The sequence below is a fragment of the Elaeis guineensis genome, chromosome 2 (genome assembly GCF_000442705.2).
Source record: "Elaeis guineensis isolate ETL-2024a chromosome 2, EG11, whole genome shotgun sequence".
Lineage (NCBI taxonomy): Eukaryota > Viridiplantae > Streptophyta > Magnoliopsida > Arecales > Arecaceae > Elaeis > Elaeis guineensis.
Window position 1 is genome coordinate 128288023 of NC_025994.2, and position 26299 is coordinate 128314321.

Below are 26299 nucleotides of genomic sequence, written 5' to 3' on the forward strand. Positions count from 1 at the left end.
TCGGTCGGGATGGACACGCCCGATATACCCCCAGTCGGCGACGGGCCGTTGGACGGCCGGCGGTTAGCCGCTGATGGCTCCCGTCAGTCGGTCGCCCCGACCGACGATCGGTCGGCCTATCGGCCAGTCGGAGTCGTCCAACGGAGGCGGTCAGGCCGCCAGGCGGTCGGGCCGTCCGGTCGGTCGGGCCCTCCGGTCGGTCGGGCCTCCCGGCAGTATGTCGGGCCCTACGGCAGTCGGTCGGGCCCTCTGGTCGGTCGGGCCCTCCGACAGTCGGTCGGGCAGCGGGTATTCCCCAACAAATAGTATGTACAAGATGCATATATAAATCTAAGTATAATCATCTTCCAGTATGATAACAACTCTATTGATATTGTAAGTTGGTTATATAAATAATTGCCATCATCATTACCTCTAATGTAAAGTTACTACTTTTGCCATCATTGTTCTCACCCCCATGCCATCCCCTTGTTACCACTGGAGTGACCCCCACTGCCATCATAATAGAATTTTATTTTTATGTTGCTAAAAATAGATATGTTTATATTTTTAAAAATTTTGAAAATTTCAAATTTATTTTCTAAAGGCTATGAAATTGAAAGTGATATAAATCACAGTATTAAATTTTAAACGAATATATGCTATGTTTAGCATCACTTCTAATTTTCAAGTTTTAGCATTTCAAAAACACAAAAATTGGTGTATAAATGGTATTTGGTAACCCAATTTTTATTTTCAAGCTTTTGTCATTTTCTAGAAAGTGTGGAAACTAAAAATACATGGTTTTCAAAGTTTTTGATACCTAAAATTGAATGTGGCCATAATCGTTGTCTCTATCACTATCACGTACTATTATTTATCAGGCCACTACTAGTCATTACTATTGCTAATTGCTATCCTATGCTACCACTTGCCATTAATCGTCATTGTCTATCATAAGCTACCATTGTTATCACTACCATTTTTTTTGCCACCATTATATCACCACCATCCCAAGACAACCCAAATAAACTATCAAAATATTGAATTTTCAATTTTTTAGAAAAACTTTTATTTATAAAAAATTGAAAATTGAAGGTGATGCCAAATATTACCTTGTTTTAAGTTTGTTTAAATAAGATATGGACAATTTTCAACCTCTTTGGAAAGCATTCATCTCACATGGAAAAATATTATTCTTTCTTTTCCTTTATCATGGATTTCTGAGAGGGTCAACCTTGATATGATGGTAATATTGCTTTATGATGACTTAAGGTCACGGATTTGAACCACGTAAGTGAGGATAAAGCTAAGTCTTACCCTGCATGCTTTTTTTTTTTGATGAAATACCCTACATGGATTTCTTGAAAACGAAACATACCCCAAAGATAAACATTAAAAAGAGCACGTGCACATGGTTAGATTTTTTGTTGGTGAAATGAATATATCTTGCTACTTTAGATTAATATATACTTGCTATATTATTATGATATAGAAGATAGAGCGATACATATAGGCGTGGCTAGTTGCACATAAGTCGGTGTCCAATCCAAAATAATTTCAAGTATTGCGAAGTTATTTCAAGCGTTTGGTTGTCCCGAAGCAACCTGAGGTCATCCAGAGTTTGCTCCTGTTGTGAGAGAAAGGAGGCTCAAACATTTGGGAAGTGCCTTCGTGAATTTCCTGCATCTCCTCTTACAGACGCGCAACCAAACACCAAGCCAAGTAGCCGCAAGCAAACATTTAACCTTATTGAAACATTTCCCTAACAAGGCTAACATAATGCAGACATGCTTACTGACGAAAAGGACCAGAAAGGCGCCAAAGCACTAAATCAGGTCAGGCTGTCAATCATTTATAACATCTTCGATTTATTGTTCTAGAGCACTAAGGAATATACAGCTGTAGTCACGCGTCCACTTTCTAATGGCAATCTAATAAGTTAGCTACCCGTTTTTTTTTTGGTGTGTGCGTGATTTGCGCCAATAGACAGTAAAAAAATAAAACAGGCACACGCAACCCGAGGTTGTCCACAGTACATTCTTCCTCCTCATCTTCTAACTCTCCTCCCCTTTGCTCTTTCCCGTGGTGGCTCGTCTAAAGATGATTCCAGATGACGCAGCACTCTATTTCTTATCACTGGATGAGGAAAAGGTCTTTGGTACCGCATAGTCCGATCAACAGCTTCTGCAAGGTTCACACATCTAATAGCTTGTTGCGATCAATTTTTTCATCGTCTGATCGTCGGAAACGAGCACCTACAAAAAAAATCTGCATTGACCGAAGGTGAACCCTCCGACGATCAAGTCAGAGAGGAGACTAGACAACAATAGAAAAGAATCAAGGAGCTCAGCGATAGAGAGAGAGTAAGTCCAAGAATTTCGAAAGAACCTCCTCCAGCATTGTTGTCTTCTCCATTTTATAGTAGAACGCGGCATAGCACCATCATTGATGGCGCAGACAATGGAAGGAGTTGTCAAATCGCCGGAGACTGTCAAAATCGCCGCGGACTATCAAGTCGCCGTAAGTTTGTCACATCGCTGGAATTAATCTATGTCCTTGACAGGACAATGTCCCAGGGCGGCTATGCCGCATGCCTTTGTCAGGACGGCGGTCCTCAGTAACCGTACGACGTTTGAGAAAGCCGACCGACCATACATCGATATTTGATTGTTGGGTGTCGGATAAAGATTCAGAGACCCTCCGATGGTTGGTCTGGCGTGTTGCAAGAGTCGAAGAAGACACTATCGTTCGGTCAGTCGGAGACGAAAAGGATCTGCCCGACCGATATATATTCGAACAGACAGTGTCGGCAGTCATCGTTCAGTGCGGTCGGTAGAGTCGAACGCCGATTAGACGGATCTGACAGTGAGTCAGCGTGAAAAGAACTGATCGGTATATCCCAACACAGCTCAAGACAAAAATTGACTTATGATGCCTCTAAAAATTGTAGCATAGGGCCCCAAAATTGTAAGATAAATATACAGCAGAGTTAAAAGTGCTCAACATCCGAAACTAGCACCTGGCAAAGATTACACGCCCCAGTACCCGAACAGAACATCAAGAAGCTCTCCCAATGCTGCAGTGTTATCCAAACGAAAATTCTCATTGCATTAAACCTGTCTTCCAAAAGCTTGAACAAGAATAGAAATGGTGAGAGCCATAAATTCAGTCACTGCACCAGGATGGGCTAATCCTATCAAACTTTCCTAACGATTATTTTAGTTTATAAATAGCTTTCACCGCCTGTGAACAGGTGCTCATTTCTATGAACAATCTCAGTGGTGGGCTGCCCATAGAAATATTTCGCTCACATCCATTGGGAGAGCCATCCTTTAAATTTACAACAAAAATAAGCTATGCAGCACCTAGCAAAGAGAGTCGTGCCCCTTTCAAATCTTCGGCCCACGATCGTGCGAAACTTTTGGACAAAGCATCTGAGCACTAGAACCTGTGGCAATTATCTAATATTTGATTAGCATTCTTGAGCTGCATCACCTTTTCCAGACATTAAATTTAAAATTGTTCATTTATTAATTCCCAGAAAATCAGCAAGTATAAATCATCATTCTTTTTTTGGGATAATACCTGATTGGTGGGATAACTGAGCCAATACGAACAAAACACAGCTTTCACGACAACTAATAAATTTACTGCCCATCTGAGCCTATTCTATTGCTATTTGAATATTTAAAATCACCAAATCATGTCTATAAGATGAAATTAAACCCACAGTAAGATTACCAACGAGAAATCGCTCCGACACCTCTATATCTGGAAAGCCTCCTATTATTACCTTGGCATAACATGTCACACTATGTTCCATAACATTATTAGGATATCCACAATGAATGTCTCTATCACATTTATCTTTACAACATTTTATTTACTTGGGAACCTTATGACAAACTATAACCAAGTATGCAGGGTCGTGCCATGCCATCCCTAATAAGATAGTGATTCAGTCCAAACACTTCCAAGCTTCACCCCTTGCTATGAATCACCAAGACTGCAATATTCTAGCTAAGCTCAACACCATCCTGCTGCAACATGGGTTTTCTCCTCCTTGGAACAAGCAAAACAGTCAGGTAAGCTAGAGGATTTTTGGACTATGATGCTGTTTTGCAAGCAAGACTGGTAAATGTAACAAAAAAATGATCAGAAAGAGGGATATCTGTGGTGTTTAGATCTTCCAAACTAGCAAATACAAGAGAAAGGCATACATGCTCATGTTATTGAAAACTTTCTAACTGGAAAAGCCTGAAACCCAGATCTTGCCTTTAAATATATCATAGGACTAATTTTGAAGTCTGACTTTGAAATCCAACTTTATGATAATTCAAGCATTTACACATTGGGACTATTTCTACTTCAGCATCATTAACCCTGTTTATACAGGCATGCATTGGACTGCACTGCTTCAGTAAATAAAATGATTAAGCAATCCATGAAAAGTTTAATGCAATCCATACCTAGTGAGAATTTCTGAATCGGTAATGAACACTGTAATGAGAGAATATACCCAGCAGAAACATACTGCCATGTACCCGAGGAAACAGCTTTCTGATGATGGTTTGCCATAAAAAGGCAACATTGATTCAGCTACTTCATCAAAACCAAAAGCATGGCTATCGTACAAGTCACCAAAACCATGGGGTAAGGCGCTAACCAATATTGATCATGGATAGCCCGCATGCATTATCCTTGGAGTTTAAAAAAAATAATAATAATAATCCACAGGGGTAACAGATGGTTCAGCAGGAAGAATTTAAAAAAATAATAATAAAAAAAAAACAGGAATCTAAAATGTGCTCAAAGTAAGCAACAACACAAAAGTGATTGAACATCATAGCATCTATGATTGCTCAAAGTATCTATATCAATTATTTTGAGTCTTTCTTATAACAAACCCTAGTCAACCGTTGGAGCAAAAAATCATGAGAAATAACATATATTTTATTTCCTCCACAATATCAATATTTTCTTCACCAACTTTGTTAAGGTGGTTTCTGCCAAGAAGGCTATCACACTTCTTCAACTCTTACATGATTAGGACATATATAGGGACAACATTCAAGACAGAAAAAGGTATAAATAAATAAAGTTCTTACACTTTAAATTTTATATCATAAATGATGATTTCTTTTTGACAAGTTGAAAAGAATCCTAAAGCTCCAACCACTGGAACCGAATAAATAACTGCAATCTAAAACACCCACAATTCAAACCCAAATTCCACCTCCTCTACATGTTCTTTTGAACATGCCTATTTCCCCCCGTGTGCAGCAACATGTGAAATCTGCATCTACTTACTCTGTGTTCCGACTCTATTGGATCAAGCCAGATACTAAGCCTTCCACTCCTCTTCCTCCTACTACTACCAGGGAAAAAAGATGCTATATTTCAGAGGTTATACTCTTACAGTGATTAGCCTGGGCTGCTCCCGAGACAGGTTTCCTAGATCCATTCTGACCTATATGGATGAATGTAAAAGAGGAAGGGCAGATATGACAGCCACAGACACCTCTTTTTAGCCAAATGAAGCAGGATCTAGAACACGCCTAGGATTAGAGAAAGACTGAGAAAGCAAGATCAAACCTGCTTTACTATCGATTCAAGAGGCATACAGCCCCCCATAGTTGATCAATGGATGGATCAAAGGAGACTCTACCTATCTCATAACACATAAGGGAAGAAGCCTGTGCATGCCCCTAATCAAAGAATGAATAAGCTAGCCTGAGTAGAATAAGGGAAGAAGCCCGACCGCACCCTGATCGAAGAATAAAAAGCTAGCCCAGGTAGCCTTTAAGAGCTCTTGCTCTATGAATCCATCTCACTCCATCTTGGGGGTCATAGAAACATATGAACCTCCTACACTTCCTACACTACTCCTATCACCTACTTCGACTAATATCTCTGGTATACCTCCATACAAGACAAGCATTGGAAAGGAAATTCAATAAAAACCAGGCTATCACTCTACATAAGCAGGTTTCCTCTATGCTATACGGAAGTCATCTTTTGGTCTATTTATGTTCCTGTGTCTATCGCTATAGCATCCCTCTTCTCCTCCTCAATTTCTTATCCTTCATGGACAAGGGAGGGTAACTTAGAAGTAGCTTCCAACATGAAAGATTGACCTCCTCAAGAACCAGATATGCAGATGTTTTATGAATTTTCTACCGGACTACTTACTTGCCTGAAGTTAAATTCCGACTTACCAACTAAGTTTAGTTACATTTGTATGTAATCACTACGTAATGTTCATAGTACTCCACTCTCCTGATTAATTTCCAGCAATTGATAATTCATTTTATGCCCATCTTGTTAGCACAGATATATAAGAAACATTCATTATATACACCCTTAAAGCAGGAATTCCAGTAAAGACAAGGTAGCATCCTAGCAGCAGTGCTATCACAACCCAGATAGAATGAGGATCTGGGACAGTCATTCCATGAGTGAATTATCTCAATTAGGATGTTAGAAAGAAGCACATGACTCCCTAGGCAGCTTGATAGGAAGTAAATTACTTTATCATTGGCCTAAATTACTTTATCAGTGGCTGGGATCTACCACTTCGATGGCAACTGGTTGTGGAACCTTGCTACCATACCAGCACCGATTGGAAACATGGTCTAAGATGCTGGTACATACTGATACCTTTATGTATTATTGCACCATGTAAATCAACACGTGCAGGTCCATGTCAGCTGACAAACAGGTTTGATATCATCATGCATCACATTCCACTTTGATATTATAAACCCATATGGATGCTGTGCATAGACTTCTTTGTTTTTTCTTTTTTGATCCTTTTTTCTTTGTTTGGGTTTTGCGGGGGGGGGGGGGGGGGGGGGCGGGGGGTGTTGTTGTGTTGGGGGTGGTTGTTGGGAGATGGAGGCAAGACATTTGAGCTCTAGTCGGCCTTTTCAAAAGTGTGAAGTTTAGTTTTCAGTTTTAAAAGACCAATCTTACGATCAAAGATCGAGCTATTATAAGTTATTGCTATTAATTCTTGTATCTTTATTAATAGAAACTTTGCTTGTGACAGTAATGTGTTTCTTAGATCTTCTAAGTTATATATGTAATCTACCAGTTTATGTCTGTCAACACTCATGCGAATATTCTAATGCCTTTTTTTTTTCCTAATGCGATTAAAAAATACAAAAAATTGAGATGGAAACAGTAGTCAGATTAAACATATACAGAAATCAAGAAGGAAGACAAGAGTAGCCACATGCGGCATGCCCATTTTTAAGTTTCAACACATACCAAATGATGTACTGGCTATTTATTTATTTTATTATTTATTGGTGACACTTGAAACTTTATATGAACAAGACTTGTAAATTGGTAGTTTATATCTCAGACTCGCTTGTCCAATGACTTGGTATATTAGGTATCTTGATTATGCATGGTCTGTTCAACTTTACTGATTCTGTTATCAATCAAAGTATCTCAACTATATTCTGTTGTAAATGACATGGATGAGTTGTATGCAAGATTGCATTAGGTAACTAGGTTCGGCATTCCAGATGTTAGATAGCATTCAACATACAAACAGACATACACACATGTGATGGATGGTGCTAGGATCTTGTGGATTACTTCATCATTTCTTCAGTAAACAGCTCTAAGTCCACCTACAAAGTAGTTAAGTATGGTCTAAGTCAAAAAGAAAAGAACCTTAGGATAGTATAATAAGGCATATCAAAGTCATGTCCATGCAATGAATTACACCCTAATTTGTGCCACATATCAGCAGGCACAATAAATGGTGGACACATCATTGCAACCATAATTGACATGGAGCAGCATGCGGTATCCAAATCCTTGGTTGACATTTCCAAGTTCCAACTGCTCTTGCTACCATACATCAAGAAGAAATGATACCTCATTTACAAATGATAAAGGTCAAATGATTCTCCAATTTTTTCAAACCAATATTTGCTAGAAAGTCTTTAAAAATGGTAGCCAAATCTTTCCTATGATGTTTACAGATTGCTTCTTGTAGCGAACTTCATCAGTTGGAGAACATAAATGGCTGTCAAATGCTTTAGTCCATCAAAAGTGAAGAAGACTGACTACCCATATATGTAACATGATAATATTATGACTTGGAACTAAATCACTTAGAATTATCAACTCAAGTGAAATTAATTGCCTAGCAACAACATTTCAAGTACCAAACTGAATCAAGTGGTATGAGATGTACTTTACTGATCCGGCAAGGAATTGGTACATAAAACAGGCTTTTTACCAGGTTCCAGAGCAAATTGGAGAGCCTGTACTGCTCAGTATCACCTGAACTAAGCATTATAGACAGGCACTTGCCAGTTCACTAGTATGGGTTGATACTGAGTGAAAAGTGCTGCAGACACTCCTTTTTTTTTATTTCTCAAAATTCGGACAAAGAGTAAAGTGTATGTATGAACTCGAATTATTTTTTTTTGGTATCCTATTGTCTGATCCCCCCTGTTTCCATTTTTGCCAGAAAGGCCAGAGTTGGAAGAAATAAGGGAAAATCATGCCAAAGGTTCTTCTTTTGACATGGTTGCATAATATGTCATAGATCTAGATGGATCCACATGTTGCCATAGTTTTTTGAAGCATGTTATATTTTTGGATTAAAAATAATTAAATATAACAATAAAAATATATATATTTTAAAAGCAGTAGTGTATTACACTGAACATGTCCATATGCTACCTACAAATTTTTGGCAGCAATTGCACTATTTTGGGTTTTTTATATGCTCTAGGGCCTAAAATCTTAAAACAACGTTAAACCAGAAAACAACATCAAAAAAATACATGGAACAATAAAAGAAAAAAAAAAGCAAAAAAAAAATGCAACACAAATCCATTTTAGTGTGCTGTGTGTTGGTATGGAACAATGTATCTGACTAGTATAGAGATTGATGCCACTAATTAAAACAGGTATTCTTGGTGGCTAATACAATGAACAACTTACTGATTGCCAGTCCAAGACAATTCCTTGTACATACTAGCTAACTTGAATGCAATGCCTTTTTTAGACATTTCCACACACACACACACGCACATAGAGAGAGAGAGAGAGAGAGAGAGGAGTAAAAATAAAAAAGACAATCTAATACACATTTTAGTAGGCTTGCCCGGTCAATTATCATCAAGCAACATTATCTATACCTGAATATTGTAAACAATTTTGTAATGGCTTATAAACATGCATATTGGAACATAAGTTCACAGTATGGTATTCATGTACTCCATCCTGATGTCGCAGCAATCATGGATGATGGGTCATCTGAGATTAGAGCAGCTCGCTGGAAGCAAAGGACAGGGAAGCAAGGTAGAGGGAACAATAAATAAGCATAGAACAACAGTCTAGTGTATTGCTGCACAGTGTGGATTCATTGCCCAAATGGACTATAATTGTAGGTCAGAGTTCAATTACAGTATGATCTGATGCACTGGCAATGGATGTCTAAGGGTTGGACTTGGAAATTGGACTATGGCTGCCAACTGATAGCATAAAGAGATTGCCTAAGGGTTGTATGTGTGACTAATGCTAACCAGGCATAAATAATGAATGCTAGTCACCAGATTCATAATGCAAGGGACCCACACAACGATGTGGAAGATAATGATTTTACTGAAGGTGGTAGAAACCATGAGAAATCAACTTCAACCGTGGGAATGGTTATTAAAATTGGAATAACAACACATATGGGCACATCATAACACTTCATGGGCCCATCCTGGACGCCAGCATCCCAACTTGGCATGCTAATGAGCAGTTATGTTTGAGTTCCTCCATGTAAAAAGATTGCAGATTACCTTCTGTCTCGCTCTGTTCCCTCCAGTGCTGCAAAATCCTGCTACGGACATTCCTGCTTCATTAAAGATAACAAATAGATGCTCAGGTAATTAGAAGTAGCCTCTTGTTTTCCTATTTTACAAGCATCCAGGTACCTGTCCAGAACCACATGGATAAAGAATTGAACACACTAACAGAAGATAAAGAGATCATCAACTTCAATATGGGCAATATTAACAGGAATTTCTTGGATGCCTTTCCCTTTCTGAACTTGTTCATTAGTACTGTGACATCAATCCATTGTACAATTCTCCAAAAGGGGTTGCTGAGATTGCAAAACTTTTCTAAAATCCTTTTGCCTAGTATGTCCAGTAATACTCTGCACCCTGCTGTTGTCTACTTTCTACTAGTGCTCTTCATATATTGCCCTAGAGAAACTAATAACTGACACTCTACCAGCAAAGCAGCTCAATGGGTTAACAGCTACTAGGTCAAGTTGCTCTACCATTTAATCTATAAGAGCCTGTCTAATGCTTGATAGTTTTACCTGCTCGAGATTGCTATACCAAAAGCAGGAGTTGGGAAAGAGAGAGTAGATGCAAAAGAACAGGCTGAGAAATCAGGGGAACTTCTGGTGTGCACCTTATCTCTAAAATTTAGGATGACCAATTTTGATAAAAAAATGGATAATGGAATGGCAGCACCTGCCAAGCTTTCCCTAATACAGAAAATAAATTTTTAAAAAAATCCACCACCTAAGCTCTTCGCACCATTATCTATAGAAGGCATATTCCACGGGCAAATTAAGTGCATCCAAACAGCCCATAAAAGTAATCTTAACCAGAATAACAACAGCCAAAGAGCTAATTAATAAGGCTTTCCCATGCATGACGTTTAAGAACAATCAGTTACTGCAATAATATCCAAAGTATACAAGTGCTAGATACAGATGCCTATACAAGGTGCAAACAAATAGATATTTACGACCATACCATTTAGTAGGTTTGCTTCTTCTCAATATAGAAAAACCTTCCAAACCACATATAGAAACTTCCAAAAAAGACAACATGAGTTTAGCAATACAATAATCAAGACAAAGTTACTGAGAAAAAAAAAACCAAATTGCCAGTACAATGACAATAGCACATGCAGTACCTGATATCTATTTGGGTGTTTACTATGCTATGTTACAGTTATTGTAGCTGGAGGATCTTTCTTCCAGGATATATAAGGAAAATGTCAGGAACACGTACTACTATAAGCCACCACAAAAATTTCCTTTAGACCAAATATGTCAGTGAGCAAGTATGCATGCAGCCGCTCCATAGGCCCATTGTAAAGCTTATAGTGACATATTCCTTGAAGAGATAAGATCCATTGCTAGTTTGGCATAGCAATACTACAGGTTGATTTTAAGAAACTTTTGTTTCTTTTGACAAGAATTACTTTAATAATCATATCATGAGATTTAAAAGTCAGGGCTCCTGATATAAGCATATGTTGAATGAAAAGAGAGGGTATGGCATTAATTACATACCTCGAGAGATAAGAGAGATGAGGATGCATGTGAAGGTGTCAAACCAGAAAATCCAATATCATATGCTATGCTCCCATCAGCCTTGAGAAGTCCATAATGCCTCTCAGAACCAGGCCCAGGCTTCAAATCCTCATTAAACAATGCAAAAACATATGCTTTTACCACCATCTTTGGTCTGCGTGGAGTCCCTCTCTTCTTGGCTAGCCTCTTGAGCAAATTATAATTATAAGTTCTTGCATTCTGAGCGGTAGCTCCTGTTTCATCTTCATCCCCTTTCGAAGCCCAACCTGTCTCAGAAACTCGGATTTCCATCTCCTCATACCCAGCTGCTTCCAAAGCAGCGTATGCTGCATCTATCTGAGCATCAAACATATTGTCATAGTGCAAACCAGCCTTTGCATCATACACTCCACGATTTGGCAGGAAAAGAGCATAATTAATATCTATATTCTTGGGGTCACTTTGGTAAGACAAAAATGGATATGTGTTGATAAAGAAGGGAGATCCAGCCTTTGAGAATAAATCCAAGATTGGTTTCATGTATTGGAGAACGTTCTCCTTGAAAGTACATGATGATGGAGGATAGGAATTATCAAACACAGCCTGAGAGTGTGGAGTCAAGACTTCGATGACATCTGTCAGTTGAAGCTTACTCAGAGCATTATATACGTTTCTAATAGCACCATAAAGAGCTTCTGCCAGCTCCTGATCTGATCCTCCCAGCACTTCATTCCCTACAGCGATCCCTCTGATATGTGTATCAGGCAAATATGCCTGCACGTTTTCCTTAATCCAGTTGACAGCTTGGTCTTCATTCGTACTCATATTTTTAAGATATTCATTGGGAATTCCCACCACCAGTTCAAGCCCGGATCCTTTAAATGCCTCCAGAACACTGTGATCTGCATCATAGATTCTAGCATTCTTTATCTTTGCTTCTTTCAAATATGCCACAACAGTTGCAGGTGGAGGAATGTTATCAGCAATTCTGCCATAGTTTATTCCATAGGTTCCAGTAAACGCCTCAACTGTCACAAGGCCTGCACAATAGCACAAGCAATTTCACTAGCTGGGGCGTATTGACTTAAAAATTTGACAATCATCTCCAATGTCTGAACTTAAAACTATTTCCACATGAGTAGTGATTACCCAAACAGTGATACAATACCAGCTGAGTATGTTCACCTTTCAACAAAAAAACTAAAGATTTATTTTTAAAAAAAAGAAGATAAAAGAAAAGAATGCAACTCGAAGTATGGTCTGGCCGATGTTTTATGCTTGAAGTGGATAAAGGAGAAGGTAGGCGATAACAGAGATATAGTATGGTCAAGAATTAACTAGGGATACTAAGTTTTGAACACAACTTGCTCCACTAGTTTTAGTTTCGACTAGGACAACAAAATTACCATATGAATTTCCAAACTTCTGGAAGGTAAAAATAAATTGCTGAAAAGAATTACCATAGTCGGGATGAGCCAAGAGATGATTTTCAGAAGCGGTGGACCAGAAGAGGAGAAGAAGAGACAGACACCCGACAATCGAGTTGCACCTGTTATGGTCTCGACGCAAATCCAAGGAAAGCCCATGAATAACTCGTGCATCTGTGCCCGAGAAATCAAGCTCTAGGCAGAGCAGGACAGAGAATACCCTCTAAGGACAAGACGATGGGAATCAATAAGAAGGGGGCGATTTTGATCCAACTGAGCTAGATCATGCCTATCATGCCTATTACGCTAACGACGAATAGACAGAAAGAGAGTGTGAAAGGAAAAGAGGAGGATTTCATAATGAATACTGTTCCTGTGTCACTGAATCAAATATAAAGAGAATAGCAATGAGAAATAGAATCAGATTGATCCTCAAAAAAAAGGAAGAAAATCAAAGACAGAGAGAGGGGAGAAGGGAGATCCATAGCAAAAATACATACCGCCGTGAAGAAAGAGGAGAAGAATGAACAAGCATCGGCAGGCCCGCATCACATGGGCTCCTCCTGGTCCGCAAAAGAAAAACACCGCCGCTCCTCCGACGCCGTCCATGTGGATGAATCCTGGGAGAAGCCAGAAGTAAGGAATCCTCCAGACACGGCCGAGGGAGGGAGAGTGGAGATGGGAGAGGGAGCGGAAGTTAGAGCTGGACAACCGAGAGCTAAACCCAGCCCCTACTACGATGATCGCCGCCTCTTCGTCTTCTTCGCGATTGCCTTCCTTCCCCTTTTGTCTTTCCCTCCTTCATAAAACATTCGTTCATTAATCTACACCGGCTTCAAGTCGGTGCATTGGTAAGTGGCCAAGTGCTCTTTTGACAACCTTGCGTGGCTCCGCACAAAGCCACCGATGCAGCGAAAGAAGCAAGATAGGAGCCACCGTCTCAAAAAATAAAAATAAAAAACACCTATCACCGTCATCTCAAAAAAAAAAAAAATAATAATAAAAAAAAATAATAAAATCTTACTTAAGATGATAAATAAATCAGACCAATCGTAAACGAATCGGATCATAAATAAATCGAATCAAAAAATAGTCAATCTAAATTTGATCTATTTATTAAATAGATTAAAAATTTAAATCTAAATCCAATCTATTTATTAAATAAATAATTTATTTTAATTTATTTAACTTATTTATTAAATTAGATTAAACAAGTTAAACAAATTAAACGGATCAAATTAAATGGATCAGAAACATGTTAAAAATATTTTAAACAGATTAAACAGATATTAAATAAATTAAATAGATTAAATAAATTAAATTAAATAGATCAAAAATAAATTAAATAAATTATCTGATTTAATCTAACTTAAATATTAAACAAGTTAAACGGATCATATATCTAAAACTCATATCCGACCTGTTTATGATCGGATCATATTTTATCAACTCTAATGTTACTACGCCGACTTTATATAGATCAATCGTCGATATGAAAGTACATTCTATCTCCCCACATCTCTCTCACACGTATGTGCATGCATACACACGCACATGCAAAAAAAAAAATAAAATAAAATAAAAATAAAAATAAAAATAAAAAAATGAAGAAAAAGAAGGGGTCAACGGATGGCCCAACTGGCATTGGTAAAATGAATGAGACAGATGATGTCGGCTGGGAGCTGAGTGCGGTTCCACAACTCCGCGAGGACCACCAACGTCTGCTTTGATCTATACTTTATTTTTTAAAAAAATAATTATATACTTTATATGCTTGGAAAAGGCGCCTAATCAAATCGAAAGAGGCCACTTGAATCGTGTGGAAGTTATTTCCTGAAAGTTATTTCTCCTCGAAATAAAAATTTTTCTTGAGTAGGATTGGAGCTGAATTGGACTAGCCCAAGATTTATTGGATCAGGCCAATTTCGAATCGAATTTGGATCTAAATAAAGGACTCGTTTACGTTTCAGGTCGGACTCGGGCTCGTTTGAATCGTGTGAGCTGTGACGGGGTTCCTTCGCATGAAAGTTATTTTCTCTCAAAATAAAGATTTTTCATGAGTAGGATTGGAATTGAATTCGGACTGATCCAATCATTTATTTTTCGGATCAGACTCGGCCTTACTTTTGATCTGGCCTGGATCCGGCCCGGGCTCGAGCCCGAATTTCGGCCCGAATTCTGGCCCGGGCCCAAGCCCAAATTCCAGCCCGGACTCGATGCCGATGAATGGATCCTCACCTCCACCTTGTCTCCGTCGGAGAAGGGCGAGGAAGCTGAGGATGCGGTCCCATAGAGAGAGGCTGAGCTTTTTGTAGACGACGATGCGGTCGACGAAGGTTGAGGGGTTGTCCATCTTCCAGCAACACGCCGGGTGGACCTCTCTGTGATGCTCGTATTCGGTGATGGTGGTGCGATGGGCGGCATCGTAGCATGAGGAGGAGAGGTAGTACATGGAGGGCTTTTGGCAGGGGTGGCGAGCCACGAGGCAGGTGTTGGAGTAGATGGTGTAGTTGGCACGGCGGTACTAGTTGAGGAAGGTGTATGCAGGCATCTCGATCTCTTGGGGGGACATGAACTCCTGCACCAGTTGGACGGCGAAGCCCCATCAGCGATGACTCCCCCCATCAGCGACGACGAAGACCTCTAGGTAAGCGGTGAGGAAGATCTGGAACTCGCGGTCGATGGCATCAGAGGCCTCGAGGAGGAGGAAAGGGACGGAGGAGGAGGCGAGGTTTGTTGCGGCAGGGAGGCCAATGCCGACGATGAGGTGGGTACTCACGGTGGAGATGTGGAGGGGGAGGAGGATGAGAGCGTGTGAGGGGAGAAAGGGGAGGATGCTCTGCTTTGCCTCCAGTCCTAGTCCCACCACTTGCTCTGGAACCTGGAAAAAGAGGCAGAGGGAAGATTTATAAATCTCCAGCACCAGGAGGTCAGACTACGGGCCACGAGAAGGCTCCATAGATCCCCACCGTTCCTTGATCGATTCCTCGTCAGAGATGCCTTACTAGCGGAGGAGGATGGGCTGCTGCTTCAGCAAAAAAGAGGCTTTTTCTGTGAGCAAGATAGCCTCCCTTATTCGCCAATGAAGAAGTCCTCCACCGACGGAGCCTGAGGTGCCTCAGGAGGAGACGGTGAAGGAGGTGCTCTCGGAGATGGCGAAGCCGAGGCCGAAGCCAAGGGAGGAAGCGGAGGAGGAGGAGGAGGGGATCGTGAGGTGTTTGAAGGTGGGTCCAAGCCTTAACTCCATCAACGGCAGCTACAATGAGAGGTTTGGGGAGAACTCCGAGGTTTGCAGCATGAGCGAGGGCTTCTCCATCTCAACAACGGTGACGAAGAAAAGAGGAGGGGAGGAGGGGGATGCGGTGGAGGGTGAGACCAGGAGAACGAGAGAGGAGAAGTTGCCGATGAGGCTTCAGCAGAAGCGCTTCATCTCCGATGGGATTGCTCGCAACAAAGAAAGGAGCATCGGCATCACCATTGGTTGGCGCAGTGGGAGGGCCTCTCCATTGTTGGTGAAAAGGAGGGAGGGGGCCGTCGGGCAGACATATTCTGCCAGGGAAGGGGGGTAAGGGCAGGTGGCAAGAAGCCGTGTTCCGATCGAGAATGGATTCCGCAAAGACATCGAGGAGAGGTGAGATAGGGAGAAAGGGGAGGAGACGGGGCTTGGAAATTGCGCAGGGGGCCGGGAGATTCGAATTTGGCCTCAAATTTTAAAATTTAAAAAATTTTTGAGCCAAAGTTTGAAAAAATATTTTAGACTAAATTCAGATAGAAGTGTCCCAATCCGATCCGACCATTTTCAGTCCTATCCATAAAAAAATTATGTTTTTCATTATTCTTAGTCACGTTAGTAGATGGATTTTTCTGACTACCATAAGAAAAGTTATAATTGATAATTAGTCTCATAAGTAAATATATACAATCAGACATTATATGATTTATATATTTTTTGTCTCATATTTAGAGGCAAAATACGATAGGATCTCTAAATGCATATTTTCTACCAACACACATAAATCTAATATTTTCTTGCAAAGCCATATAAGAATCTTCAAATATGTAGCTATTTCACACGATGTATCTCTGGTTCTGAGTCTAGCCTGGTAAGTCTAATACATGTAGAAAAATTCTTCAATATCGGCACCAACAGGCTTAGACATAGCAAGTAAATTATAAGATATTGTAAAAAAAAAAGTTTCTATTGAACTTTTAGTTAAAGAGAAATAATACGTGATTACATTTTTTGTGATACATTTGTGAGGAAAATATGCACTAAAAAATAGATCACCACCTTTTTTAAAGAAGAATATTTGCTAAACCTTTGTTTATTAGAGTGGGTATTTTCCATGGCAAATGTTTAGGGCTTAGGGTTTAGTTTCAGGTTTAGGATTAAAAGTTTAGGATTTAAATTTTAGATTTTAGATTTTAAGATTTAGGATTCAGGATTTAAGGGTTTAGAATTTTAGGTTTTTAGGATTTAGGGTTTAAGGTTTAGATTTTAGGGTTTGGCATTTAGGATTTTAGGTTTAGAGCTTTTGGTGTTTAGGGTTTAAGGTTTTGGATTTAGGGATTAAGGTCCAGATATCGAACTTTGGTTTTAGATTTTGATTTTAGGTCTTGGGTCTGGGGTTTTCAAGTTTAGAGTGTAGGATTGGATGCAGGGTGTGTGGTTTCACTCATAAATCCAACATTTTCTTGCAAAGTTATACAGGAATCTTTAAATATGTAGCTACATTTTCAAACTATATAACTTTGGTTTTGAGTCAAGTCAGCTAAATTGAACCCATGTAGAAAAATTCTTCAATATCAGCACTAACAGACATAGACATAGCAAGTAAATTGTTGCATTAAGGGTGTATTGTTTGGAATGAGATCTACAGAAAACAAAAAAATGAAGAGCAAAATCTTTCATGAAATTTTTTCTAAAGAATAAAAGTAAATTTACTAAAATCATGAACTTTTTAATAAAATAATTTAAAATTAATTTATCTAGAGACAATTTCTTCACATATAGAGATGGCAACTTGTGAATCACAATCATATAGAGATGGCAAATGGTTGGAACTTCTTGTCCTCCTGATATTGTCCTCTTGATATTGCCCAGTTGTCATGGACATTGATGGTATGTTGCATGTGGAAGCTTTTGGGAAGAAAGAGTAGGATTTGTATACATTGTTGCTGGGGGAATTTTGAATGGACTGATGATGTGAAAAGACTTAAGGCTCAAGACATTCATGCTCAGTAGACCCACATATCAAAGCCCTTGCCGACTCAAGGTCGGTCATTACTGGAGCCCTTGTCGACCCAAAGTCAACCATAACATTCGTCTAGTTCTTCTTCGATAACTGCATAATCGGCACTTCATACTCTGAGCATACGGAGACCGGCTGAACACAACTCAACAATTCTTGTGCATCTCTGACGATATCTTCTCATCAACCGATCAAGTCCGATCGACCAGCTATGCATCAATGAATAGATCCTGATGACGGCATAGAGCAACCGACTTCTAGTCACCACCAACTAACCCTCATTTAAACAACACTTAGTTTGCAACTAAATTCAAAATACGGCATCTGGCAATAGCTGTCACAGAACTGATAAGGCCACTCCAACCATCGCATCCTGAATATTTCGAGCGACAGTTTTGCATCCCGTACGAATCACGGGATCGTACCAACCAACTTGGCAACTGAAGCTCCAACTCTCCATCTATAAAGAAGACTCAAAGATGACCTCCAAAAAAAGTATGCCATTATTTTGCCTCTCATACTCTTTTTTCTATTGAATGAGAGTTTTGACTTAAGCGTTGGAGGATTTTCGTCGGAACAACCTTTGGTCAGAATTTTTTACAAGTCACACCCCCAAGAGGTCCACTTCATCGTCAACTCCAGCATTCCAATGTCAAGTGAATTCTCGCACCAACAATTATATTCTCCGATAGTAGCGTTCAAAAGATGGGGGTTCACATCTGATATGTCCACCACAACGTAAATATAACATGCTCGATGGAAGATTGGAAAGGGAGTAGGGTTGGCAGATGGTATGCGGCAAATGCTGATGGAAGAGCTAGTGGACGACAGGAATGCGACCGATGTGCGGAGTCACTCTTATTTATCATCGAAGAGCATGTGGCTAGAATATTGTTATCGTTGCTAACTAGTGTTAACAATATATATAATTGTAGACACCCCTATTTATCCTTTGTTGACTCCTCTTACTCTTTGAAATTTGACTAGGATCACCAAATAAGCAGATTAACTTCCGTTTAGAATACCTATCCAAACCCTGAACTCTAGACCAAAACTTAGTCAAAGCTTATCCCAAAGCCAGTTAAATATCATCTTTTGCAAACCTAATCTATTCATCTTGTACGTCAAATCCACAAGTTCACTCATCAAATCCTGAAATTTAGGGCTGATTCAACCTTATTGACCAACAAGGTTAACCCCTCTGATTCCTAGTCAAACCAACTTCAGTTGGGCCCGCATTCTTGATTCTCCCATATACCTATTTTGAGGTTCCCAAACCTCAACTTAGCTAGAGCACTCTAACCCCATCTCCCAAGGACCTAGATTAGAGTGGTCGGTAGGGTGATGGAAGTCGGGAGCAAAAGCTAAAGCAACATAGAAAAGTTAAAAGCTAACCAAACTAACGTCATTAAAGATTAACTAGAAACTCAAAAGAAATATGTCTCTAACCTTTTTATACCCACTTTTGATCATCAGAAAATTAATAAAGCTTCTTTTTCCTGAGTGGACATTTTATGTTTCTCCTGCCTAGTTGATTATTCACGATCCTGGCAGAAAGGAGCGGTAGTGGAATTAGTCGGTCAGATTGCAACATAACAAGCTTAATGTTACAATATTAGTTTTGCTGGTTTCTGAAAAACATCTAGTGCCAAAGGAAGTAGTATGCGACACATGGGGTTATTAAGTTGCCATGACCTAAGCAAGATGTTCCTACTACTGACCTAAGAAACTTTAGAAGTAATTCTCTTGTCCAACTACTATGCGTTGTGGTACAAGAGAACCTTATGCTATGTGTTAGCAATCTAACCTATTTGGGAGTTCTTGATGTTTCAAGTTTTTCAAGAATAATATAGGGTTATTAATGTTAGCGTAATCTTCATATGCTATCTAAACTAGTTTATTGGTTATGCACAATACTCAGACAATTAACTAGCAGAATTTTCAAAGTTATATTTGATTCCATTTGTCAAGAAACGAAATTAAATTTAATTAAATAATTAATATTTGAAGATGGGCTCATGTATTGAAATTATGTATCCTATCATACAAGAAGAACGACATTGTGCTATAGAGCGCTGGTGAAGTTTGTAATTTTAGATTCTTATTTAGAAAAATTCAGTTGAGAATTCAGAGGGATAATTCATTGTTTACTGCACTGCAGCATCTTTTTTAATACTGATCCTACTTTATGTTGTTAAAAGTAGAAATAATATGCCTCTGCATGCATATGAATTTTCTTTTTAACTGTCGTAAAGATGCAACTTATGGTCGAGATCGGGACTATGACCCCTCTATGCGTCTGAAAGTCTCTTGGAGGCACAGATGAGAGATGGTCGACAAACTCATTGCCTCCTAAATAGCCATACACCAGTACTTTCATTCTCTTCCACTGGAGACGAAAACCCAACCAATTACTGGTTTACTGGAATTAATGGACGTTGCAATGACTTTCTGTTAAAATTTCTATAGATAGTTCAGAAATTTTAAAATTTTTGAGATTTGCCTTTTGCACTGGAATATGGAGGAATAAAACTCTGAGGTCTATAAATTAAAATGGATAATATCTTATGTGCCGAATCATGAGTTCTTAGTCGCAATATTGGTGGCTCATACAGGTCCCAAACCCTCGACTGTGATACACCTCTTGTCTGTATACAAACCCTCCCTAAATTGGAGGGCTGTGATGATAATAAGGAAGGAGAGCACCATTAGTCCTATATTAGTTATGAGTCAAAGAAGACTCTAGCTTATATAAGAAAGGATTATTCTTCCCACGTGAGGTGCCTTTTGAATTCAAATCTAGAGGGACAAAATCATAAGGCATATAGGCCAAAATGGATAATACCTCATATTGTTGAACCATAAGCCTTTGGCTGCAACATTGGTGGCCCATATAGGTTTCGAACATGCGATTGTGATCTACCTCCCTTTCGTATATTGACTGACTGAGAGGTTGTGATGATAATAAGGAAGGAGGCCACTTTCCGTTTGTACACAGACTCTCCCTTGATTGGAGGGGCTGGGGTTGTGGTAATAAGGAAGGAGGCCACTTTCCATTTGTACACAGACTCTCCCTTGACTGGAGGGGCTATGATGATAATAAAGAAGGAGAGCACCATTAATTCTATATTGATTATGAGTCAAAGGGTACTCTGATTTATATAAGAAAGGATCATCCTTCGTGTGTGAGGTGCTTTTTAAAATCTAGAGAGACAAAACTGTGGGGTCGATGGGCCAAAATGGATAATACCTCATACACTGAGCCATGAGTCCTTGGCCGCAATATTGGTGGCCCAATGCAGATCTCAAATCTATGACTGTGATATATCTTCTGCTCATACACAAACTTTCTGTTGATAAAGGGGCTATGGTGATAATAAGAAAGGAGGGCACTATTAGTTTATATATGAACAAATCATCCTTTCCATGTGAGGTGCCTTTTAGATTGAAATCTAGAGGGATAAAATCATGAGGCCCATGGGCCAAAGGTGGACAATATATTTTACGTGCTGAGCCATAAACCCTTGACCGTAATATTGGTAGCCCATGCAGGTCCTGAACCTATGACTGTGATACATCTTCCATCCGTACACAGATTTGTTCTTGATAGGAGGGACTATGGTGATAATAAAGGAGAGTCTCTCCTATTCGTATATAGACTCTCTCTTAACTAGAGAGGCTGTGGTGATAATAGGAAAGAAAGATACCATTAGTTCCATATTAGTTGTGAGTCAAGAAGGACTCTGACGTATATAGGAAGAGACTATCCTTTTTGCATGAAATATTTTTTAGATTGAAATCTAGATGACAAACTGTGAGGTCCATGGACTAGAGCGGACAATATATTATGGACCGAGTCATAAGCCTTTGGCTGTAATAGTTATCTTTTTTACTTCTATAGATTATCACATTTGTGTGATGATTTGATTGGCTTAATCTACTTGCCATTTATTCCATTGAGGGCTAATTATGTCTTATTTGAGTGACCTAAATCAAAGAACAATTATGATAGTTTTGCTTTACAAATATGGGTGTCTCTAAGGATTTTCAATCCGGAGTTTTGAAACTTCTCTTCTTTAAACTCTTTAAAACTTCTTTCAATCTGGATGATTGCTGCAATACTCGTTGAGTTTGAATATCATCGACTAGTAGTCCAAGGAAGGATTGCTGTATCTTGGAAGAAAACTACCAAGTAGCCCATGCAGTGAATCTTTCTATAAAGATAGCGCCTTAGGACATGCATAAATTGATAAACCTATCCTCTATTTATCACTTTTCTTGCTCACCACTTCCTCTTATTTATCTTTAACTTTTTCAATATTTCATACCATTCATGACATATCAACTTAAATTTGGAAAGTGTAATGACACATATTTATGCAAATGAAACCACCATGTGATCACCATTCTCCAAAGATAGGGGGTCTCATTGCTACTCATAACGCTCATGAAAGATCGATAGGAGGTGATATAGAGTGCCGAAGTAGGCACAAGGGTATTTGCTCTTTGCTTAAGTTGTTCCTTTTAGGTGGTAAGGATGGGGGGAAGGTAGTCAGACTTGGTGCCTAGAACACGAGCCTTGGTGTCGGGGAAGAACTCCATCCCATCCAACTCCATTATCTCGCCATCCTCAGTCACTTCTAGAGGGTAGCTAAGTAGATGGCTTGGGAGATCACTGACAAGCATGTCACTCGTGTAGAGTCTCCAATTCCTTTCAGCAATCTTGTTCACCTTTTGCATGCACCCAACATTTTGGGGTTGAAGGAAGGTGTCATCAAACACACCAAGGTGCTCATGCCATAGTGCCAATCGGAAACCGTGGATCTGCCCCTTGGCTAGTTGCCTGCTTGCAAGATAATATGGTTGGTATGCTCCCATGGCAATCTCTGAGTCCCTTCCTCCATCCATTGACCTTTGATTGATATTGGCTGATCCGATTATAATATACTCATCATCAACTGAAATCAGAACATTCATAAGATTTGTTGATTAGAGTTTAGTTCACATATATGGATAATGACTGATTGATACAAAATCAACTATAATGATTACCAATCATCATCTTGGCATGGACATAGATCATGAATCGCCTCGCCTGCTGTGCTCTGTTGTAGTCTGTATTTGGCTCTGGATGCTCTTCGGCTTGATACTCGTCACCTTTGTTTACCTCTCGATTCCCTAAGCAGAAGAAGGAGAGGTAGTCCTTCGGGTTTGCTTGGAGCCCCTTGGCATGAAGAGCCTCTGCAATATCAGTGTACATCATTTCCATTGTCCTACGTTGCCAATCCAAGATGGCTTGAACTGATCCGCTCTCAGGGACACCCTCCGGCCACATAGGGATGATCACATAGACAGAGAATTGCTCCCCGACCTCGATCTTGCTAACGATTTTAAGTGATAGCTCCTTGGGAATGAGATGCAGTGCCCCAATGTCCTCGACCGTGATATCATTAGCTGCTTTTCCTTTCCACCCATAAGAGCTACCAAGGAAGTATTGGTTCTCAATGTAGATAAAGTCCTTGGCCCTGCGAATAGCATGGATGTAAGCATCCTGGATGCTGCGATCGATGACATGATCCTTGCCAGTGATGAGCCCTGCCATGGCAGCATCCTCTGGTGCATCTGGGAATCCAGCTACTGCACCTCCATCAATGGATCGGAATAGCTGGACACTCCATGCCTCTCTATCATCCTCCATGGGAGGAGGCTCCTTGTCGAAAGTTAGATCATGCCCCGACTGTAGGAGTAGATCTACACCCCCACCTTGCTTCCTCCATCGTTGCTCAAAGTTGCACAACACATCCCATGTGATAGGCCCCTCCAATCGACAGTGGATATCATGCCAGGGCTCCCTGGGCCCACCCTTCTGGATGGATGCCTCGGGAAAGTTGGGCTGATGGAAGTCATTGTAGTGTGCTGTGCCCAATGTTCGGAACAAAGAATGGTACTGTGTGTCATATCTCCCATCACAGAGGTCAATGCCCCCGATAAAGCTAATGATCCTCCTCTTCTTCCTTCTTCCATCGTCATTCCTCCTACCGTCCATCATCTTGCTAGGCACCTCAACATCCACGATCAGAGTCTTTTGGTGGTGTGTGAACATTGTGGCTGTCTCGAGGTCCTGCACGTAGCTCCCTCCCTCGTCTGGATTCCGAGGGCAGAGGATGCAGTGCACGCCCGTGCCACGAAAGTAGCTGGATGTATCCTGGTCGTGGGTGGCCATCACTCCATCCTTCCTTAGCGGGCCCAAGCCTAGTGAGGTCCTATCATCCCACACAAGCATCAGCACCCGGACACCCTCACGGGACTTTTGCTTGAGTAGCTCCCCGAGGGTGGCATCCCCTCCAAGCCTAGGCCTCCTTGGATCTCTTATCAGTGTGATATCCGTGTATACTGACCAACCTGTGATATAAATGAGGTGCTGGGCATTGGTTATGGTGTCGAAGATGTCCTCCCAGCAACGGTGGGGCTCATAGTAGCGATTATCGACTAAAGGGATTCGAGTAGGAACAAGGCCATTGTCAGGGACATGGGCGTCTTGGTAGAGCGTCAACTTACAATCCTGCCGCTGTGGGAAGAAGGTGTGAGGGACACCCAGGTACTGCAGGCTGGCGATCCCCTGGCCCCAACCCAAGTAAGGGTCTTTAGAAACGTCCAAATACCAGAGGCGGACATGGATCTGGGCACCTCCACCCACTTGGCTACAGTCCTCCCGATAGATGTTGAGCCACCTATCCACTGCCCCACTGTTGTTGTTGTTGAGGATATCCTTGACGGGAAGGTAGGCCCTTCCGATGAGTGATGCCCCGACTGGATTGTCGGCCTTGATGGTGAAGATGATATTAGCAGTCCAGTGCGCACAATAGATGTGGAAGGACTCATACCAGCGGGGATTGTTAGGCTCGTTCATTATCACTCGGGTCCGACCCACTCTAGCCCTCTCCAAGTCGATGGTCGCATAGAGCTTCGCAGATCCTTTTCCGAAACCCACCGTATCCTCGATCTCCTCCACAAGCTGCCATTTACACAACATCCAAAAAATGATCAGATGCAGAAAAAACAGTAATTTTAATATGTTTGGTTATCTAATGAATAAATTAGAATAAGTGATAAAATATATTTTTTTTATTTTCTATTCCATCCAAATACATTATTTCTTTCTAGGGTGAAAATAATACAAATGCAATCTCAATTTTTTTTAAAAAAATACTTTATACCTATTTATTCCACCAAGAAATAATAAAAAAATTCCAACAAAATGATAAAAAAATTTATGCTTCAATGTTCTTCTATTTTATACTGTATTTTGCTTCTCACTTTGGTGAAATATACATACATATTTTGTAACCAAACTTTGTTTGTTTTTTCCTTGGGCAGTGGAACGGAAATAACACAACAATTATGATCTAACCTTTGGGCGGCAAAATGACACTCTCTTGATCCATGATAATCTTCTCATAAGCCTTCTCTTTGACGTGGTTGGTGCCTCCAAAATTGGATAAGTTGAAAATGATAAATAAGTAGTCCATATTAAGAAAGCTAACTAAATAAAATTTATATACGAAATAGTAAGCAGCAATATAGATGTTGAATAGATGATTTCTCATAATCATGTTAGCTTAATAAACTCTTTTTTATCAATGGATGCCCATATAAAATTTTTTAAAAAAGAAAATACTTTGAAGACCAAGCACATGAGCAATGTAAATTTATATTGAAACCAAAAAGCTTTGATGAAAAACTGACGAGGTTTGTTACTAACGAATTGCTTAATTTGAAAATAAAATAGATTAAAGAATGTGAAAAGTTGAAGGAATTTAGGGAGAGAGGAACTAAAAATCTAAAGAAATGCCTTCATTATCAGTCCATGGAATCAAAGGTGTCTTATAAATAAATATAATATAAAAATAACGGCAAACATAAATTTTTGACACACTTCTATTATTATCAATATTTTTTACATTTTAAAATATGCATACCTTTTGGATGGGTTTTGGAGCACTCACGGATATTGCATTGGAATTGGACAAAGATGTTGCTTCAAATATTGTAACTTGAAGAGTTCCATGCAACAAATATTGCGCCATTACTTGTATATTCTTGCTTATTTTTGCTGATAAATGGAGGCAACGTTGTCCTAGGAAATTAAAATATTAGGTACCTAGAAAAGGAACCTTAAATAAGATAAAACATGGTGTAAATCAAGCTTTGGTATGTATGAAAAGCTTCGATCTAGGATATATAACCTTATGAGGGCTGGAAACTAGTTCTACAAGAAAGGTATTGAAAAAAGGATAGAG

General features: G+C 39.8%; 3 protein-coding genes across 17 annotated transcripts; 1 reads left to right on the forward strand and 2 right to left on the reverse strand.

Moving 5' to 3' along the window:
- Positions 1-3184: 3184 nt before the first annotated feature.
- On the reverse strand, positions 3185-13647 carry LOC105045870 (glucan endo-1,3-beta-glucosidase 14). Of its 15 annotated transcripts, none has more exons than XR_003799818.2 (5): positions 13248-13645; positions 11321-12360; positions 9804-9859; positions 4452-4542; positions 3753-4044 (listed from the first exon to the last, which is right to left on the reverse strand). XR_003799818.2 is itself a non-coding variant. In XM_029262592.2 (4 exons), exons 1-3 carry the CDS (start codon positions 13354-13356, stop codon positions 9845-9847), a joined length of 1161 nt encoding a protein of 386 aa, XP_029118425.1. In that variant the 5' UTR covers positions 13357-13644; the 3' UTR covers positions 3412-3430; positions 9804-9844. The 15 variants fall into 15 exon arrangements, 7 of the variants coding, with proteins under 7 accessions (XP_019709722.1, XP_029118425.1, XP_029118421.1 ...); XR_003799816.2 differs by having other exon boundaries at positions 4452-4682; XR_003799810.2 differs by having other exon boundaries at positions 9804-9938.
- A 569-nt stretch (positions 13648-14216) lies between these two features.
- On the forward strand, positions 14217-16389 carry LOC105047542 (uncharacterized). The gene has a single exon (XM_073251066.1). The coding sequence runs from the start codon at positions 15900-15902 to the stop codon at positions 16314-16316; it is 417 nt and encodes a 138-aa protein (XP_073107167.1). The 5' UTR covers positions 14217-15899; the 3' UTR covers positions 16317-16389.
- A 5868-nt stretch (positions 16390-22257) lies between these two features.
- LOC105046310 (phospholipase D alpha 1) lies at positions 22258-26194 on the reverse strand. The gene is made up of 4 exons (XM_010924902.4): positions 25979-26194; positions 25411-25485; positions 23052-25014; positions 22258-22957 (listed from the first exon to the last, which is right to left on the reverse strand). Exons 1-4 carry the CDS (start codon positions 26084-26086, stop codon positions 22524-22526), a joined length of 2580 nt encoding a protein of 859 aa, XP_010923204.1. The 5' UTR covers positions 26087-26194; the 3' UTR covers positions 22258-22523.
- Positions 26195-26299: the final 105 nt, after the last annotated feature.

What these genes read in the sequence shown, in the direction of transcription:
- LOC105046310 (XM_010924902.4), bottom strand. Translation starts at nt 26,086, where the DNA reads ATGGCGCAATATTTGTTGCATGGAACTCTTCAAGTTACAATATTTGAA. An exon ending in CTCCAAAACCCATCCAAAAG is followed by an intron (nt 25,486 to 25,978) that starts GTATGCATATTT and finishes CCAATTTTGGAG; the next exon opens with GCACCAACCACGTCAAAGAG. An exon ending in CCATGCCAAGATGATGATTG is followed by an intron (nt 22,958 to 23,051) that starts GTAATCATTATA and finishes TTCTGATTTCAG; the next exon opens with TTGATGATGAGTATATTATA.
- LOC105047542 (XM_073251066.1), top strand. Translation starts at nt 15,900, where the DNA reads ATGGCGAAGCCGAGGCCGAAGCCAAGGGAGGAAGCGGAGGAGGAGGAG.
- LOC105045870 (XM_019854163.3), bottom strand. Translation starts at nt 13,356, where the DNA reads ATGGACGGCGTCGGAGGAGCGGCGGTGTTTTTCTTTTGCGGACCAGGA. An exon ending in TCTCCTCTTTCTTCACGGCG is followed by an intron (nt 12,361 to 13,247) that starts GTATGTATTTTT and finishes GCTATTGTGCAG; the next exon opens with GCCTTGTGACAGTTGAGGCG. An exon ending in CATCTCTCTTATCTCTCGAG is followed by an intron (nt 3,431 to 11,320) that starts GTATGTAATTAA and finishes TAATTGCCACAG; the next exon opens with GTTCTAGTGCTCAGATGCTT.